This window comes from Poecile atricapillus, chromosome 2 (assembly GCF_030490865.1).
Source record: "Poecile atricapillus isolate bPoeAtr1 chromosome 2, bPoeAtr1.hap1, whole genome shotgun sequence".
Lineage (NCBI taxonomy): Eukaryota > Metazoa > Chordata > Aves > Passeriformes > Paridae > Poecile > Poecile atricapillus.
The window spans coordinates 68334935-68353946 of record NC_081250.1 but is presented as its reverse complement, the minus strand read 5'-3'; the positions used below and the strand labels follow the sequence as shown (position 1 = coordinate 68353946).

Here is a 19012-nt window from a genome sequence, read left to right as displayed (position 1 = left end):
TACACACTGCATTTGCACTGACATAGCTGAGAGAGTTTGGAGAGCATGTTTCAGGTAAGATGTGTGTGCTCTAACCTCAGCAGGTTCACATGGACATTCACAGAACTCCCTCTGGGAGGTGGTTTCATTGATACTATACAGACACCATTTCTGCCTGGCTAGGAAAAGGATTAAAAGCTGGGGTAAGCAGACAGGACAACCAGAATCCGTAAGTTTTTGGATTTCAGACATTCCTAGACCAAGAATCATAACAGAAAGCCCAAGGGTCAAAGATGAAAACACTTCCCAGGAATATGGAGGGCGTGCATTAGCTGTGGTTTGTGAAAAGTCACCTAGATCTGTCTATTCTCTTAGCTTAAAAGACAGAAATTTTTGCATAATTCATGACATGTCTTTTGTAGGGAGCAGGAAATGATAGCTGAAGCCTGGAAGACTGATCTGAGAGAAGTGCCCAGCACACCAGGTCTGGTCTCAGCTGGCAGCACTGTAAGCTGGAGTGGCAGGAGGCTGCCAGCTGCCTGCAGAGACATGAGAGGCAGCCGTGCTGTGCAGAAACAATAAAAATGCATTTGCAAAATGATATCCTGTGTTTCATTGCCATTGTTTACCAGAGTATGACGCTACTCCTATCTAAGAGATGAAAACCTGGATTGGGCTCTTTGCACTCTTGAAAATTGCCTTTTTGTGGAACGTCACCCTCTGCAGAACCACTCAGACATCAGCTGTCCAGTCAGCCTCTGCTAGAGCCAAGCAGAAAAACAAGTCCAAATGCAGAACCAAGGCATCTGTCCTGTTTTTCAGTTTCCACTTGAGCGCAGGTTTTTCAGTTTCCACTTGAGCCTTTTCCTCTTGCCAGCTGCCAAAAGGACAGTGACAACCCATCCAATCAGCATGTTCATAAGTTATTTAACATCTATCCTTCCAAGAGTCTTATTCTGAGATGCCTAAGCCAGCTTCTCCTTCACTGTCATTTCAGCATGGTCAGGGCATGGAGCATTCTACAGGCATTGGGCCAGCTGGTTCCTGAAGCCCAGCAGTGGAGCTGGTTGTGGGTCACAGTGGATGTGACCACTGCTCTGGGATGCAGCAAGGGTGTGCTTACTTGGCTACATTCTTGAAAGTTAAGTGCTTGAATGCCTGCACACCAGCTCCCTTGCAACTATTCTGAGTCACAGGGACCTGTTGACATCCCTTCAGAGCCAACCAAATTCATAAGCATTAAATCAAAGATCAGTAACACTTAGCCGACTACCAGCCAGATCAGAGTTCAGATAAAAACCACCCTGGCAATCTTTAATATCTTTCCATCCAATTTCATCTAAATTTGACACACAGTTCTGCCTGGGAAAGGAGATATGATTGTTTCAATCTGCTTGGCCTTTTCGGTGAGTACTCTTTCTCTTCCTCTCTTCCCCTTCCTCCCCCTTGCCTCTTTACAAGGGTACACTGACAGTGATCTGAGAGCGTGCAAGAGAAAATGCTTTACTTTTTCCTGAAAGCCCTGTGCTGAGGGTGGTGTTTCCCCACCTCCACGCTGCTGACAAACGCTGATGTAAACACCATGCATATGCCCAGCTAAAGGCCACAGGGGTTTTCACGTGAATCCTGCGTTTTTTCCACAAACCCAGTTACACTGTACTTCAGCTTAAAATGTATCTCCTTGTTTCTGGTTAACCTACAACCCCTCTAAGGCTAATACAGTTTACATCAGTAGGCAAAACTGCTCAGCAGAACCAAATTTGGTATATAGGTGCTTCTCTGTCACAAAACCCTTTCAAGAAACAGTTGCAACTGTGGCTGTATTAAAATCAGAAAAACCAACACTGACACAAAAAACGTTTGAAAAAAAACCCAAACAGCTATGCCTTTGGTGTTGACAGGAGTAAAACATGTCATTTACAACGCCACCGAAAACATAACAGGAAGGAAGTAGACCTCAGAAACTATAAACAGAATTTAACAGAGGTAGGAAGTACCTCAAATGCTTTCACATTGTGCCTGTAAAAAAGATACTAAAAGGAGAAAATGTTTCCAGGTTTTTTTTCTTGTTTGTTTTTTGTCTCTTCCCCACTTCAGTTATTCATAGTTATTTTGAACAGTAAGAAATGGTCACAAAAGTAAATGCAGCTTTAAGTCCTCATATGCAAAACAATTTATGGTACAAATAACAGCTTGATTTTCCTTCCACTCATCCCCCTGCGCCATTCCTCCAAGCAAGTTGTGTTTGGTCAGAAATTAGATGGTGCTGTTCTCCCTCCCTCCCCACAGCTGCTGGCTTTAAATTATGCTACTTCAAGGAAAATAATTAAAAGCTCATTCCAAAGTCAAAAATTATAATGCACCTCGATAGTCAATAGGAGTCTGCACCAAAAAAAAAGAAAATACTCTCCCCACCATTTTCAGATGTTTCACAGGTCTCGCAACTGTATTGCACACCTTGCTTGCTCTGTAAGCTCCCGTGCCCAAAAACCCCTCTTAGGACCCTGATTTCAAACAAAGAGGGGCTACCTGGTAAATTCCCTCCTATTTGCAATTTCACTACTTTAGTTCTTCACTGCTTTACCATCCTCCTTTTCACCTTTTCCTAGCTTTACTCTTTACACTTTACTCTTTTACACTTTAAAGTGCATGGAAACTATAACAACTAGAAGCTAAGTTGCAGCCAGAGGATCCCCATATGCTGTGCTGGGCAGGAGAGTACCAGCCTGGTCCCCAGCCCCAGAAGCCCTGGAGGGGCAGGGACAGAGCATGGCGGCACCAGATCCCCAGCTACAGGGCTCTGCTGCACTGTCCATGGACTGGAAACCAACAACCAAAGGAGAACCTCCCTATTTTCCCTTTTTCTGCTACCTGTGGCTAATACTGCAGACATTTCCGTAAACAAAAATCCTTACCTTTTGACCTTTCTCTGTACTTTTGGCTCAGAACAGAGTTCCCCATAGACAGCCAGCAGCGCTGCCCAGGTTCACAGTGGAGAACCACACACGTTAGATTTGTCCCACTACTGAAAACAACACATACACACCGAGTTGTTAGGGAAATAGAACTTTATTCCAAGACGTGAGCCGAAGCAATGAGCATATGAAGCAACAACCACTAGAAAAAAAGTGAAAAACACATCAAATATTTGTATTGTACCAGTTAAGTTTGAACACAGAAGTCCCTTTCCGTAAAATGTATGCGCAGGACAAAAGCACATGCGAAGCTCAGATGGTCACCTAGAGCATTGCTTTTAATGTCTAAGAACGAGGTTTCTCCTACAAAATTCTTTAAGCCAGGAAAAAAAACCCTTCAAGTAACAAAGTAGAAATGATCTGTTCATTCTGCTTGGCACTGTGGAGAAGGAGGGGGATAATATATCCCAAAAGAGTATGCATCTTTAAGATGTATAAATTCAAAGTCCCTAAGACAAGTCTGCTGCCAGACCAAGTACTGTTTTTTCTTCTTCCTCATTTAGGAAGTCAAGTGAGCTATATCTGCTAAGCACAGGGGATCATGTTCTGGAGTGAAAGCTGCTAAGATCACATGGTGTGCCTGCCAGCAAGGAAACGTCATTGACGCACACACCCAACAGACCTGTTCTCTTTGTCTTATAACGGCACCCTCTCACCGAAAGCTGCAAACTGCATCAAATTCTGCAAACATTCAAACGAGTGTTTCCTTGACTGTCTTAGTACAGGAAGCCAAATGCTGCTCCCCTTGAGCTCTTCCTTCACATTCATTTTAGTACCACTGGAAGAAAGCTGCAAGTGCACACAAACAGCAGAGTTGGCTCTGCTTAACTCAGAGGTGGTGGTTATTTTAACCTGGCTTATGCATGTGACATCAAAAAGGGGTAGCTGGACCATTTCTGTGTTATTTGCCAACTTCATTCTAATGCATACATATATACATACATACATATGTGTGTGTGTGTGTGTATAATGCATGCATAGTAGCTTACAAGTGTAAGAAAAATGCAATTTATTTATAAACCTGCTCTTTGGGACTCTAGAATTTTAGTGGTTAATCCACTAAATTCACAGGTAATATGAGTTGAATGGTCACTTTCCTTAACACAGTACCATAAATGCATCACTTTAAAAACTGCTATCATGGAGGCTACTCCAATAACAACAATGGCAGCAACAAAATTCATTGTCAGGACAAGTGTCAGTCAGGCATTAAAAAAATATGTCTCTGAAGAATTGCATTGTTTTCAAAAAATACACTGAAATATTCTATACAAGAATATAGGCATCACACTTATGAATCTAAATTTATAACCACTTACATGTATTAGCTATTTCCAATAAACCATCTACATTTGCTACCCAACTACAGTAGCTACAGTTTCAAATTGGGAACACCGCAAATTTATGTACTTTCCCTGAGATCAGTAATCCAAAATAAATAGCCCTGCAAAGGTAACAGTGTAAACTCTGGATTTAAGTCTTCAGTAAGGATCAGTCCTCAAAAGCCACGGGGAACATTAAGCAAACGTAAACACAGCAATCATTTTGTCAGTTTCAAGTTAAATCTCAGTGACAGTGGAACCCTATGGGAGACGTAGCATCCAAATGTTGAAGACCAGTCATTTTTATTGTACAATACAGTTGTCCTAGTTGTTCACTTTCCTATCATTGAACCCCTGAACACATCCAGCTGAGATTATGGATCTCCAAATAGTGACCCAGATCTGCTCTTCCACTCTGCACAATCTTTACAGTGCCTTTAAAACCACTCTTTCTGAGGTTCTTACTCTTGAATTGAGGAATGGCGAATAGATCTGTGATAATCCTCTGGACTAGTCACAAGTTCTGGTAAATCATAGCCTCTCAGCAGATGTCCACTGTTTTGTTGAGCAAAGTAATACAGCTGCCTGGCAAACATTGGTTCAACCTTAAGAACAGACAAAATGTTAATCAGACATGTGACAAAACTTCACACTCCTCTTCTTAGTTATTCAGGGTGACTTTAAGTTAATCACAAGATGACACAAAACAGTTCTGCTTACCAGAACTGGAACACAATTCCAACAGTCTCACTGATCTCTGTTTTAAGCTAGGTCTTGCCTAGCCTAGCCTACCTAGCTCTGCTGCTGAGTTCCTCACTACCTGCACGCACTCCTTACCTTCACCACCTTCATTTAGAAGGGATTATAGCAGTGACACAAATGATGTATGAAAAATTGCAGTCCCTTAGCCAGGCCCGGGATGTGAGCAATGCCTGCAGGACACACGCGCCCAAGGCCACTCAAGGTCTGTTTAAATACATATTGAACATGCCAAAAGTCCTGTCTGCATTGCAAAGTACTTTGGAGGACTCAATTTGAAATGCTGGAGACTTCAGGTAGGCTGAGGTATGTTGCAAAATGACTGTGTCTGAAGTTAGATTTCAGCTTAACATCAAGGTTATGCTTGTTTCTGTTCATTCAAGCTCTGATGAGGAATTTGTTCAACCACCAAGTGGGATTTATATGAGTTAACTCTGCCTTCACTTCTGCCTCTCCAGAAACCACCACTCCCTCTCAGGGCTTTGGGCTCTGACTAAATACTTGAGCTGCACACTGAGAACTGAGAACCTGAAGCTCTCCTTGCTCTCAGTGGAGGACAGCCTGGATGATACTTCTCCACAGCCCTCTCCTGCTGGTCAGCCAATCCCTCCATATTAAAAGACACAGTAACTGTTTTGGAGGAATTAAATGCCATGGTGGAGATGGGAAGGCAGTGGGGCAGGTGCCCCAGGCAGCCTCTAGTGCGTGACTGTTTGGTGGGATGGTAGAGTCCCACCAGCCCACAAGTCAGGACAGATCAAGAGGATGAGCAGATTGAGCAATTGGTAAAGGGGAAGCAAAGCTCTAGAAAGAACAGCAGGTACAGGCTCACAAAGAAGATTCCAGGACAGGAGATGGATGAGGGGGCTAGAGAGAGGATCTAGGAAGGAAGGATGGAAAGGCAGAAAGCCAAAACAGGAACAGAAAAGAGCTGAAGAAGAGTCAGGAATGGGCAGCTATCTCTAACTAGTCACTGCACAGCTCAGGACGGATTTGTGAGCTTCTCAACTTCCGCCCCAGAGACCTCCTAGGAAGAAGTGTGGCAGCACAAAAGCTACACAGCCTAAGGAGAGACCACAGCATATGGCAGAAGTCTGACTTGGGACCCATCCTGCTACTCAAGGGGCTTTCGAAAAATTTAGAAGAGATGCCAGTTTTCCTCTCAAAGATGCAGTAAGCTAAGCCCTGCTGCTAATGTGAGCATTACCCCCTCTCTTGTGGTTTTATGGGCCAACACAGCCAATTCAGAAAGTACCTGGTCTCAGCCTCTGCCATCACCCTCTCTCAGAGAGCATCCCGAAACAGCAGCTTTGAGTGTGTGTGAACTGAGGTCACTCAGCCCACGAGCCTGACACCTACTGAACCCTGAAGCTGCACAGGCAGCCCCTGCATCCCATTAAGGGCTGAGGTCCTTGAGATGCAGGCTGGGATTCTGGAGCACCTTCAGGTGCAGTGGGTGTAAAAGCACCACATCCTGCACGGGCCAGGCAGCCCAAGGAGCTGCACAGCTGGGCTGATGGTGACAACAACACAGCCCAGCAGTTCCAGGTACATTTCCACTTTAGATGGGATTTACAACACCCTCTGTAGAGAAGGAAAATCGGGTGCTCTGCCCTACTGAGTGCTACCAGTCAGTCCCTGGCAGATCTGGGGATTAAACCCTGTTCTGGAAAGTGCTTAATTTTCAACAATTTACTACCTTCCTCATAATCTACATGAGGCACAAAAGCCTGACTGGCAGATTCATATCCTCCAAGGAGTATGCTTGTTTTAGGTAAGGCAGAAATCCTACTTACGTGGGCTGTAATTAGTTTCCTCTGCCTCTGTGGATCTGGAAATTCCTCCCCAAAGCACAGAGTGACCTGGTATCTTGGCAGCGGACGTCCATGGTGAGCAAAGACTTGCAAGTCTGGGAAGAGAGAAAGCACCTTGCTGTGGAACAATCATTGGAGACAGGCAAGCACCACACAGCTACTCACTCACTCCCACCACCAGCATGGGAGAGAAAAACAGAACAGCAAAAGGAAAAGAAAATTGTTGGTTGAGATAAAGACAGTTTAATTGGTAAAGAGAAACAAACAAAGAAGACAAAACAAAGAAAAACAAGTGATGGATAAAGCAATCACTCGTAACCGGCTGACCTACACACAGCCAGTGCCCAAGCAACAAGCAACCTCTGGCAAATTCCCCCATGCCCTGTTTTACTGCAGAACATGAGGTCATATGGAATGAAATATCCCTCAGCTGGGGTCAGCTGCCCTGGCTGTGCCCCTTCCCAGACTCTTGTCCACCCCAGACTGCAGTCTGTGAGGGCAGCGTGAGACATGGAGAAAGCCTTGACATTGTGCTTGCACTGTTCAACGTCAGCTAAATTGTCCCTGTGTTATCAGCACTGTTTAGGTCACAAATCCAAACCATAGCAATACATGGACTGCTAGGAAGTCTAGCAGTTTGACTGTTCCAGTCAAAACCAGTGCAGGCTGGTAAGACAGACTTTGTGGACAACCCTGGAGCACAGTGGGGAAGATAAAGTAACTCCAGGGGATGATGAGAGAGGTCAGGAAATAGACAAAAGGTAAGCACAAGACACTGAGTTTGGAGAATTTCCCTTGGATCAGGGGGAGCTAGTTACAACACTGCAGCTTTTCTGTTTGCTTTGTCTCACAGTTAATTTCATATGCACAAGTCCAAGGTATCTTCCAATTAGTGCTTCTATGGGACCCCAACAGCAGAAGCCCTAGAGCAGACACTACAGGTCTCTGGGAACTATTCAGGCAGACACACAAGAGCAACACTGAAACCAATGGCTTGGTAGCGCCAGAGACACAAAATATTGCCACAGCCAAAATTTAGCCACAGCCAGCCTGTCACAGAGCCACTGCCATCACTGTGCCCAGTGAGGGACACTGAGGTAAGGAAAGGGGAAGGGCTCTACTTCAGCCATGTACTGAGACAGCAAAAGAGCTTTTTGTGACTTCTGTGGCCCTGCACTCTCTTCCCTAACCCGTAACCTTGTGCAAAGTGAAATGATCAAATTATATTATTATTCCAATAGTCAGTGTCCCCTGTGAAAAGTAGCAGGGGAAGCCTGTGTAAGGTACTTCCACTCAGACCAAAATCTCCAGTGTCAAGGACCAAATGTTGTGGGTTTGATACTGCATTTCCATCCAGAAAAGAGAAAATTTCATCTAACACAATATCCTTGCTAAAGTGTGTGTTTAAGTGCTGTGTTTCTACACAGCTAATAGGTAAATATTCCATTTTAATTTATAACCCTGTTCATGCTTTCTGGAAAAAGCTGCAATTAATATTAAAGCCAATGTATTATAATGAAGCATCCTCCCTTCTAGACAGGGAAAGGAGAGCCTTAGAACTTGATATGGCAAATGCATCTTTTCCCAAAATACACCCCTGCCATTCCTACTCTAACTGCAAGCTTTTCAGACCAAGGTGTGGATTCAGTGGCTACAACACCAGCATCCCAACCCTGGCTTGGACTACCACTCTTACTGAGAGGGCCAGTAAAACAATGGGAAGCTCACTTAAAACATGGAGTAAAGTGGAGCTTTCCCCAAAGTCTCCCCAAAAACCCCTGAAGAGTGCCATGAGCTCTCTGGGGATAAGGCAAGAAAGAAGAGATATTTTCCATGGGACTCTGCTTCTCTCTATGCTGCTACACGACAGAGAAGGACAATCCATCCAAGGCCAATCCAGCCATGCTGCTGAAGTACAACTTCTTTCAACTTCCTCTTTCCCTTGTTTTACTTGGCCTCAGCAGTTCTCCAAATCCTGAATACCTGTGGGAGTGCCCATAACACAAACCTGGAGAAGAAAGCCCTTTCTTTTCCACCACCAGGATAATCATGGTTTGAGGTCAGCCCTGGACTCCTCCAAAATGTTCCACTCACTCCATCTTTCTTTCCAGGCCCAAATGCACTGTCCAACACCAAAGGGCTCCCCATGTGCCTCGCCAAACCTTTCCCACCTCCTGATTTTCCGGCTCCAGCTGCCACTCCTTCTGTCCCACCAACTGCTCTCTGGTGCCACCCTCACACTCCAAGCTCTCCTCCTCTGTTCTTCTACTCTCCACCCAGCCCAATTCACAACATTTAAAATACATTTATCTCTCTCCACAGACACCATTCCCCTGGTTGCTGATTTATTGCCCCATTTTAGCTTTCACAGCAGCAGAGGCTTCTCAGTGCAGGCCCTGATGCCCCAGTGCAGTTTGCGTTGTAGGGCTCAGCTCCTCAGTGGTTTCCCAAGAGCTGTGGTTGGTTCATAGCAGTTCTGTATCTGTCTATCTCTCTGCTGTTCATGATTCTCTCTCCTGGCAGGGATCTTCTGCCTCTCTTCCCAGGGAAGCCCCAGTTTCCCAGCGTAGGGGAATCCCTGAGCTTGCTTGCAGGCTGGGACCTCAGCACATTCAATTAACATGCAGATGTGACAGGCCCATGGCAAGTCACTTATAAACTTCACTGAGCATCATCATATGCAAAATCTCACTTTGCACACACCACAGATTCTGACTGCAACCACACACTTGGGTTTGCACAGGCAGTGGTGCATAAGTAATTTAGGAGGGGTGAAAAATAACTATTGCTTGAGCTTATCATTGGGGTTGGGTGTCTAAAAAGAGATGTCCTGTCAACCATTTGGAAGAACCCAGAACACGTCTAAAAAACCACCTGAGAAAAGGGAAAGGGATTTCCAAAACCATCACCAGGCTCAGAATTATACATCTTTAAATTAGCATGTGATTGAAGCCCAACCCAACACCTGACCTCAAATTCCCCTTTCTAACTGTCAATTCTCATATCTATAGAAGATTTCTCTCTTCAAATGCATTTTTTCTTGGTTGTTTCTCTAGGGCAGCATATCAGCCTTGGAATATAAAGTATGCTAAAACTGATGATTTGGAGTTAGCTTGTTGGGGTTCTTAAATTTTGCAAGGCATTATTGCCCTGATGGCAATATACTGCCATCTGGGCATGTCATCTGGAGTGTCAGTGATGCCCTGTTCTAGTAAGAAAACACACCAAATCACAGCCACTTAGTTCACCCCTAAGTAATGCCAGAAATGTCAAAAAAGGGCCAATGTCTATTCCTGCTGCTCAAGCTGTCCTCTGGGACAATGACCATCTCCCACCAGCTCCTCTGGGTGGACAGCTCTGCTCTCTCTAACCACTCAGGTGTGCTGGGAAGTGGGGTCGAAGCTTTGCCCTTTCCTTTCAAAGGCTGGGAGGAGAAGGCACTGTCCTAAAGCACTCTCCTGCTCCCTCTGCACTGCCTTGTGCAAAATGAGACTTTTCCAGAGAGCTCTGGTGAGGTATGCACCTCCTTGTTCAGAATATTAGGCAGTCCTGAAATTCCAGGGTTTGTGAAATCCTTTTGAACTCCTAAATATCTTTTAGACAATGGCATAGACTGGAAAGAAGGCTTGCTACTGAAATTTCTATACTCTGAGCAAGACCTCAGGCTTGTCCTGGGTAAACCTGAGAGGAGTGCAGGTGCAGACCACAGACCTATCCAGGACTTAGACTAGCAAATCCAAGATGAGGATCCAGTTTTCTATGTCAATTTATGGAAAAGCTATTTTGCTAGGTTCCTCCTTATGCTTTGTGTAGATATGTGAGGGATTGGGTGTCACCAGCTGAGCCTCAGTTGACTCCTGCTGGTCTGTGCAGGGGCATTGGTTGTGCAGAGAGGGCAGGAATTTATAGGATTACTCAGGATTCAAGTACCCCTCAGCTGCATTTGCCCAGAAGTATCAAGGGGCAATTCTCATTTTAATGAAAAGAGCACTCCCATAAAGCTGATGTGGACAGTGACCCGCTGACATTTCCAAAAGGGTGTCAAAGCCATAGTGGGAATTACCTGCTAAAAACTGCTGGGTATCAAAGAGCCTGCATGTTTGGTCCCTCTCCAGCTTGTTGGGTCGATCACTGCAGAGCGCCAGAGGCCCATCCCAGTAGATCCTGCTTTGGCAAAGTCTCTTAGCGTAGAGGCCATCAGGTGCCATCCATAGAATTACTCCTCGTTCCAGGTGGCTCAGTAGTTTTTCTATGTTCTTCCTCTGGCCATTATCCTCTGGATAAGGGAAGATAACTTGGTCCAGGCTGCTGACCTCATAGCTTTGGCCGTGGGATATCCTACAGCCTTCAGGGCTGGAAGTTGTCACCTCCTTCACCAGTATTTCACGGTAATATAAGCAGATGTGGAGTCGGCAGTCTACAAGGAGAAACAAACAGACAAACAAAAAAACCCAATCACTGTGATACATTAGTATGGATACATTTTATGTTTCAGATCTGTGCTAAGGCCAAGAGACAAGTTTGCATGAGATTTCTGAGCCCAATGATCAGCACCACCCATATGCTCATATTAGTCAAAAAAAAGAATATAAATACTAATTTTTTTTGGCACAATAGCATTAATGCTCTCTCATCTTATTAAAAGGGCTACTGATATATGGGAACTTGGTAGGAACTAAAATCCCACAAACTCCACATTTCCATTTAAAAGAAAAAATCTTCACAGAAAAGGTTGATGTTGGTCACATTTTCCAAGTTCACGTCACAATTAAACCCACTGGCTCAGTACACTTCCTCAGATTTAACAAGGAAGTAGCTGTGTTTCCCCCCAGACTTTGCATAGAAAAGGCTTCTGCACAGGGGACCTGCAAACTTGCACTCAGCTGCCTGGAGAGAAGCAACTACAAAAATTGCCTGCATTGCTTTCAAATGGCCATTTGGTCCACTTGGCTGACTCCTACAAATTCACACAACACTGAAAAGATTACATATACATATACATATACATATACAGTATATACCTATGTGTACAATATAGGTTCACATACACGCACAAAGACACGCTCATCTACACACACTGACCCTGATTCAGGAGAACAATCCCATTTAAGAAACCCACCAAGTATCACTTTACAGGTCTATCAATTATTTCTGTGAAAAGCACATTCCCACACCCTCTGCCAGAATTACTTAGGAAGTTCCCCAGCATCCAGCCATCTGCAAACCTGGCTGAAATAACTTCCCTTTTCTGTCCTGAATATCTTTTCTTTTTTTTCTTTTCCACCAGGAATAACAAAGCAGAGCAAAGTCTGATGGCACCAACAGGAGCACTACAAGGTACCCAGATAACACCATTTGGGGGGGGGGGGGGGGGGGAGGGAGTGGGCTCCTCCAAAATGAAAATCTGAGCCTTAAGTCACTGGCACTCCTAAATTGCCAAACTCCCCAAAGTTTGGGGAAGGCCTGATTTGATGTCTCACCAAAGCAACCCAGCACTAATATTACAGGCCAACGAAGCATTTCCAGCAGCTTTAACCACCTCCATCCCTTGGAGCTGGGGCTGGAAGTGCTTAAGTATCCTGGAAAACAGAGACTTATAGCCATACACCAAATTCATTCACTAAAAATGTTTCTTTTTATTTTTTTCTTTCATCTGAAAGGAGAGATGGTGCCTGGGGAAGTCAGAAGTGGGAGCCTCTTGTCAAGCTCCCCAGGAAGCCTGGGGGTTACAGGCCTTACCTGAGAGAGCGAGGGCTTCACCAGACCTTATGCTTGGCTCAATCGGGATGCCAGGAGTCTGGGACTCAGGAGGAGCACAAGCATAAAAGGTTCCTGTCACCTGACAACCTGTTTTCACAAAAAAAAGTCAGTGAAAGCAGCCTAAATCCTAAAAGAAAAGCAAGGTCAGAGATCACAGAAATGCAAAAGTGCATTTTCCTGGGCCCCAACAGAAACTCTCCCTCTCTCTTTCCTCTTCTTCTTAAAGAGTTCCTATTTCCCAATTCCCCCAGGCAGGCCAACTCTACCAATCACTCCAGACGTTACCTGGACTGTATTTTTATTTGGATCTGCATGAAATAATCCCTTAGCCTTCCTTCATACCCCCTAGTCCTTTTCCTTACTTAACATGTTATTCCATTAGAGAAATAATTTACATTTTTAACTAGACTACAGTGTTCTTAAAAGCCGCCTGCATAAAACAATTCATATTTCCAAAAACCTTTACTAATGATGGGTATAACAATAAAGCTGGGATTAACACTGTTTAAATGTAGGAAAGAAAAATGTGCAGCAGGAGATTATTAGGGTTTTATTAGCAGAACTACTATTAAACTGTTCCAAAAGATGTCTTTCAGTAAGTGAATTATACCATGGACAATTTATGTTTTTCCTCTGTTTCTTAATGCCAATAGAAGTCTTTGGAGGATGATGCAAGTGACTTGCAGACAAGCACACATTACCTTTCCCAGTGGCAGAACCCACCACAATCAGGAGCTGGAGCAACAGGGATAAAAAAACACCCACAATCTCTTGAGGTGTTTTAGAGCCCAGTGAGAAACACAGTATCAACCACTAACAACTGCCTACAAATTCAGCAAAGTATCCAAATGTGTGTAAGTGCTGAAAAGGATATACTTCACGGCAGAGCTCATTCTGCTCTTGCTGCCCTGAGTTTTTTATTAGCAAATAACTCAACCAAAAGCAAAGCATTCTGCCTAATAATTCCAATACACTGCCAGCAAAAGTTGCAGTACACTGAGTATTTCCTTTTTAGCAGATCCAAAGATTTCTCTGCATCAAAGCCAGGAGAGAGCTGTTCTCTGAAAATACAGCACCTACTCCAAAGATCCTTTCTTGCTTCCCATTCTTTTCTGCCCTTCTGAACCCGGTGCTTCTCCTCTCAAAGCAAATGCCTGCATCCTCAGGTGAGTTACCCTTCAAGGGTCTACAGCTTGCAGTTGCCTTTCTCTTGTGTTTTATTCCCTGCAGGCTTCAGCACTGCCAACTTTCACAATCCGGGCTTTTTCCTACAGATGCAGAGCTTGGAAAGCCATGATTGTGTCAGGCTCTGCTACTGTGAGATCTTTGGGGAAAGAAACATCCCATTATTCAGTTTCTGCTGTACCAGCCCCAAGAGAGTCTCAATCCATGACAAGTTGTCCCATTGCCACAGCACTAAAATGAAGTAATAATTCCAGCTTTCCTCTGGGGAGAATAACGCCAGTCTAACCCACAAGGCTGGAGGGAAAACCTCACTGGTGTATGCCTCAAAAAGTCCAAAATCAGAGAGAAAAGCTAAAGAACATATGTTCCCATCTGGGGTTTTTGTGAGGGTTGGTTGCCTTCTTTATTGCTCAGGGCTTTTGAGACAGCTGAGGACTTTTGGGGGCTGATTTCTATCAATGCAGAGAACTGCACAGCCCACACACCACACATAGAGTGGCAGTGAATGCAACAGCCAGGACAAAGGTGGCTCCCTTTCCAGGGAGCCCAGCACTCCTCTCCATCCACATCTGTTAATTCCAATCAAACCCACAAATAATAAGCCTGGAACCTGAGGTTCCTCCAGGTGGCCAGCCTCAGCAAGCAGCCCTAAACAGGGGTGTCTTACCATTCTCACAGCCGGGCCCTTGCCAGTGATGACCACGAGCGGCGAAGGGGACGCTGGCGCACTGGTAGGGAATGTCAGGATGCGGCTGCTCCGGGGCAAACTCCCTCCAGTTCCGCTCATGGGGCACCATGTAGTTCGGTACCTATTCAATTTAATGAGATATTCTTTCAGTAGGCAGCTGTCAGAACCAATGCTGTGCATTGCATCAGCTTTCTCATCTCAGCTCCTTGATTTTCCCTGCCAAAGCCCATGGAGGTCTGGGCTGTGCCCAGGCTACGCGGATGGCACTTGGCCACCACCACCAATGAGGCTTTCAAATAAGTTTCTCACCACTGGTGTAAATAATAAGCAGAGTGGAACAACAAAAGGCAGTCAAAGCACTGCTGGTAAATGTCTGCTTGAAAGAGCAAGGCTTCATTGGGTGCTTGCATTCTGGCATCAACAGAATGGCAGTGCACTAGGAACTGTTGTCCAACAGAAAAGAGCTATTACTCCGGGATAAACAACACCAAGGGAAATCAATTGCCCTGCGGCCTCATCTGACATTAGAAAAGTTGCTTCTCAATTTCTCAGTTTTCATAATGAAGTTTCTTCACAGGGAGAACCTGAGAGCCCCAGCAGCAAGGACAGACATAGCACAGAGCACAGAAATTGTGCGGTTCAGTGTAGAGGTACCAAGTAAAACACTCAACTAATGCCATACCTGGGATGGTAGTGCAGTGTAAGGAGATGTTATTGGAAAGGGATGGTTCATCATTAATGGCTGCTCCTCCATGCTGATCTGTTTTGCACCTGTGTTCGCCAGAGGGATGAAAATAAATTATGTCGAGCACATCTTAAGGAAATCTGAAATCGGCACATTAAAGACAGATCCATACAACCTGCCACTAAACAGAGGGAGGACCAAAATGCCTTCCAGCTCCCACTCGGGACTGGATTCCCCAGCCCCCCTTGCAGCCAGCTCCAGGAGGCAGTCTGTCCCCTGGGCTCTGCAGTGCCCCACAGCACAGTGTATGTCCCAGCCTAGTGCACAAGGATGCCAAGCCTTTGCCTCCCACAGGCCCTGCCTGACACCAGGGCCTCACTGGAGAGCAGGCATTGCCCTGCCCCAGCCCTGGAGGCTGCAGGCTGGGCATCCCCCACTCCCAGCTCCTTCCCCCCAAGGCAGCTACCCACTGTCTGCCCCAAAATTGCTCTTCCCTGTATTCAGAGCCTAGATCCAGCATGCAATATTTTATTTTTTTTTTACCTGTGCCCTGAGCCGCCTGCTTGGCTCTCACTACACAGAACTGGCAGGGAGGCTCCAGCTAAAAGAGCAATTCCTCCAGTGATGTGCAGGCGCCTGTCTGCATCTTCCTGCAGGGGCTCCCTTTCAGGGCTCCAACTCAAACGCCAGCAGTCCTCCCGCAGATGCAGCCTCTCAAGTCACCAGAACAAGCTGCACTTGAGCCCTCATTTCAGTCCCTTAAAAGACTTAAAAAGGCTGCAGGGCCATTCCAGAAAAGCACACTTCAGTCCTCATATGCTTGCAATGAGACATATTCACATTCTGTTACACAGGGAATTTGAGATGCTTTACCTTTTTTGGCTCCTTCTGGCACTATTCTGTACACTTTATAGGGATCTGAGATGTCCAGCTGGCTTCTCTCCACCAGTTCTTCAAAGTCATTGCTCTTGTTCAAAGCACACCTTAATCTTGTCTTCCAGGTAGGGGGATCTGGTTTATCAATGCCCTCTCTGAACTTTCCTTTAAAAAGAGCCCAAGCCTGGAAACATTTCAGATAATCAAAAGAGCAGGAAAATGAAAAAAAAAAAAGAAAAAAAAAAAAAAAAAAAAAAAAAAAGAAAAGGAAAAAGAAGAAGAAAAAAAAAAGGAAAAAAAAAAAAGGAATCAAGTACAAGGTACAATGCCCAATGCCTGAAACATCATATGTGTGTGTGCTTACATGTGCATGAATTGTACATGAATTTACTCCGACAGGTTTAGGCCAAAAAAAAAGCATCATGGTAAGGTACAAAAAAAGAGTTTAGTGGGCATAACATGGAAACCGGTGTGCTGCAGTCCCAGAAGCATTTAGCTCCACGCAGAGAACTGTGGAAGGGTGGGCTGTCCCACAAACACAGGGACATCAGGACACAGCCAGCACCACCAGCCAGGCAGTGTCCAGCAGCAGCCAACCAACAGAAGCAGCCTGCAGAGGCAGGTGGCAAGGATGGGATGGTGAGGGGCATCCCTGCTGCCCTGCCAGTGTTCCACAATCCCAAGCCCAGGCTGAGCCTTACCTTGAAGAGGGCGGCGTCCTCCTCCCGGTTGTAGTCCTGCTTGCCAGCGTGCTTCCAGGGGATGCGGAAGATGCTCTTCTCGTCGTTCTCCCACACCAGCCCGGGGTACTTGCCGCTGTCTATCTGGTCGATCAGCCACTGGCGGAGTTTCCCATTGCCACAGCTCACTGAGTTCATCCCGCACTCACCCGGCTCCAAGTTCATGCCACTCACGTCCGAGGTTGGGCAGGGGGTTTTGGGGTGCCCCACCAAGCTGACCTCTCCACACACGTCCAAGCACCGGCTCTCTGGGAGGCTGCAGAGGAGGGGGAAATGGGCAGGATGTGGGGAGAGACAAAACCACAGGTCAAGGATGGGCTAAGTCTGCACCAGCGGTGCCCGGTCTCTGATGCCACACAGACCACACCAAACAGCTGCCACGGCACACAGAGGGGCCCTGGGGCCCCGGGAAACACGGTACGGAGCCTCAGGAAACTGGGCACAGCCCCCCGCAGCCCTCCCCAGGCACTGCCTGTGCTGCAGACTTTGACAGACTTCCCCCCGTCCCGATACTGTTCTGCATGAGCAGACGTCGGTCGTTGAAATCTTTACTGTAAGTGACTTAAGGCACAACTCCCTTGTCCTGCTGAGAGTTCAGCTGGGGGTTTACTTTTCGACCAAAAGAGGAAAAAATTGCATTAAAATGTACCTGAGTGTGATCGTGCATGTATGCGATGTGAGACATACCACGCACACGATTTGGAGGCTTCACATGCAGTTACAGTTTATATGGCATCTCTCTATGACACCAAAGTAGCTTTCCCAAGCTCCCTTCAGCACGACACACTTGAACACATGATGTCCTATACATATCTACCCCTCCAACTGCTCCCAGCACGCACACATAGCAACATTCAAATCTATAACGCTGCACATACCTAAAAGTGGAAAGGCAGCAACCCACAGAGCCCAGCATAAGGGCACTTATGTCCCCAGGGACGTGGGAGCTTGCAGCCCACCACACAGAGCCCCATAGCTGCGCACAGAGGCTCAGAGGAGCGGCTCCGCAGGGATGGGCACCCGCTGGCAAGGTGCAAACGCCAGGACACCGGCACCAGGGATGGGGACCTGGCGTCAGGTTTGTCTCACCCATCCGGAAAATGTGCTTCTATGCCCGAAATCTTAGTTTGGTGGGTTCCCACTCCAACCCCCCACCATTACATTTAACAAAATTAGGCGATTCCTCACCCAGGAATCTTCGCCTCTACCCACGGGGAGCCTTCCCGAGCCCCTCGCCGGACTGGCGCACACTACTGTGGGCAGATGGGCAGCACAGCCCCGCACCCTTTACACCTCTCCGCAGGGGCAGCATCCCCCCGGACACCAAACCCGGTCCCCCGGATCTCCCTTGCACACGGTGCGTCTGGGGGGATGGGGCGCGTTTGGCACCACGGCTCCCCAGCGCGGAGCCCGCAGGAGTCCGTGCGAAGACCCCCAAAAAGTCACTTTCCCCTCTTTCACTGTGCACCAAGCGGATCCCTTCCACACATTCCCGCGACCCTCCCGAGGGTACCGGGAACCGGCCGGGCTGGGGACCGGTGCGCGCCTTCCCCTCAGGAGCAGATAGCGGGCGGGTATCATTTCTTTTGCTTTAAATTAAGGGAAAAATATAATGAGCCGGGGAGAAAATAAAAGGGGGAGAAAAAAAAAAAAAAAAAAGTAAATAAAAAAAAAAAAAGGCAAAGGGGTCGCTCAGGTGCCGACCGCCACAAGAGAAGCCCCGACTGGGGGAAGCCGAGGCGCCCGCACCGCCCGCCCCGCCTCCCCGCCCGGCCCGCCCGGGAGCTGTGTGCCCGGCGGGCCGGGGGTCCCGGGGGGCTCGGCCGCCCCCGCTTACCTCGCTTACCTCTGTCGGGGCGCTGGGAGCGGGCAGGGGCCGCCGGCTGCCGGGCGGCTGCTGAGACGGGGCGCAGAACGACTGGGCCGACGGCACCGGGAAGTTTCTTTATATGATGGAGGGCGTCGTGCCGGGCGGGGGGGAGGCGGGCCCGGGCCCGGAGGTGGAGCCGGCGGAGGAGAGCGGGGACTTGGCGAGCTGGAAAACATCTGAGGCAGTGACACATACCCATTGCTGGTAAACACGCTGCGGGCGGGAGGGCGTGCAGCCCGGCGCCCTCCGCGTCCCCGCTGGGTTGGGTTTTTTTAAATCTGTACAAACAGACGCACATACATAAATAGCCCGGGGAAACTCCTACCAGTGAGAGCCGGGCGGCTTTTACTGTAAAGACC

General features: G+C 47.0%; 1 protein-coding gene across 1 annotated transcript; it reads right to left on the bottom strand.

Annotated features, from left to right (window-relative positions):
* Window positions 1-3041: 3041 nt before the first annotated feature.
* IRF4 (interferon regulatory factor 4) lies at window positions 3042-18703 on the bottom strand. The gene is made up of 9 exons (XM_058833577.1): window positions 18630-18703; window positions 16745-17039; window positions 16041-16227; window positions 15165-15253; window positions 14462-14603; window positions 12589-12696; window positions 10913-11266; window positions 6832-6944; window positions 3042-4881 (listed from the first exon to the last, which is right to left on the bottom strand). Exons 2-9 carry the CDS (start codon window positions 16946-16948, stop codon window positions 4738-4740), a joined length of 1341 nt encoding a protein of 446 aa, XP_058689560.1. The 5' UTR covers window positions 16949-17039; window positions 18630-18703; the 3' UTR covers window positions 3042-4737.
* Window positions 18704-19012: the final 309 nt, after the last annotated feature.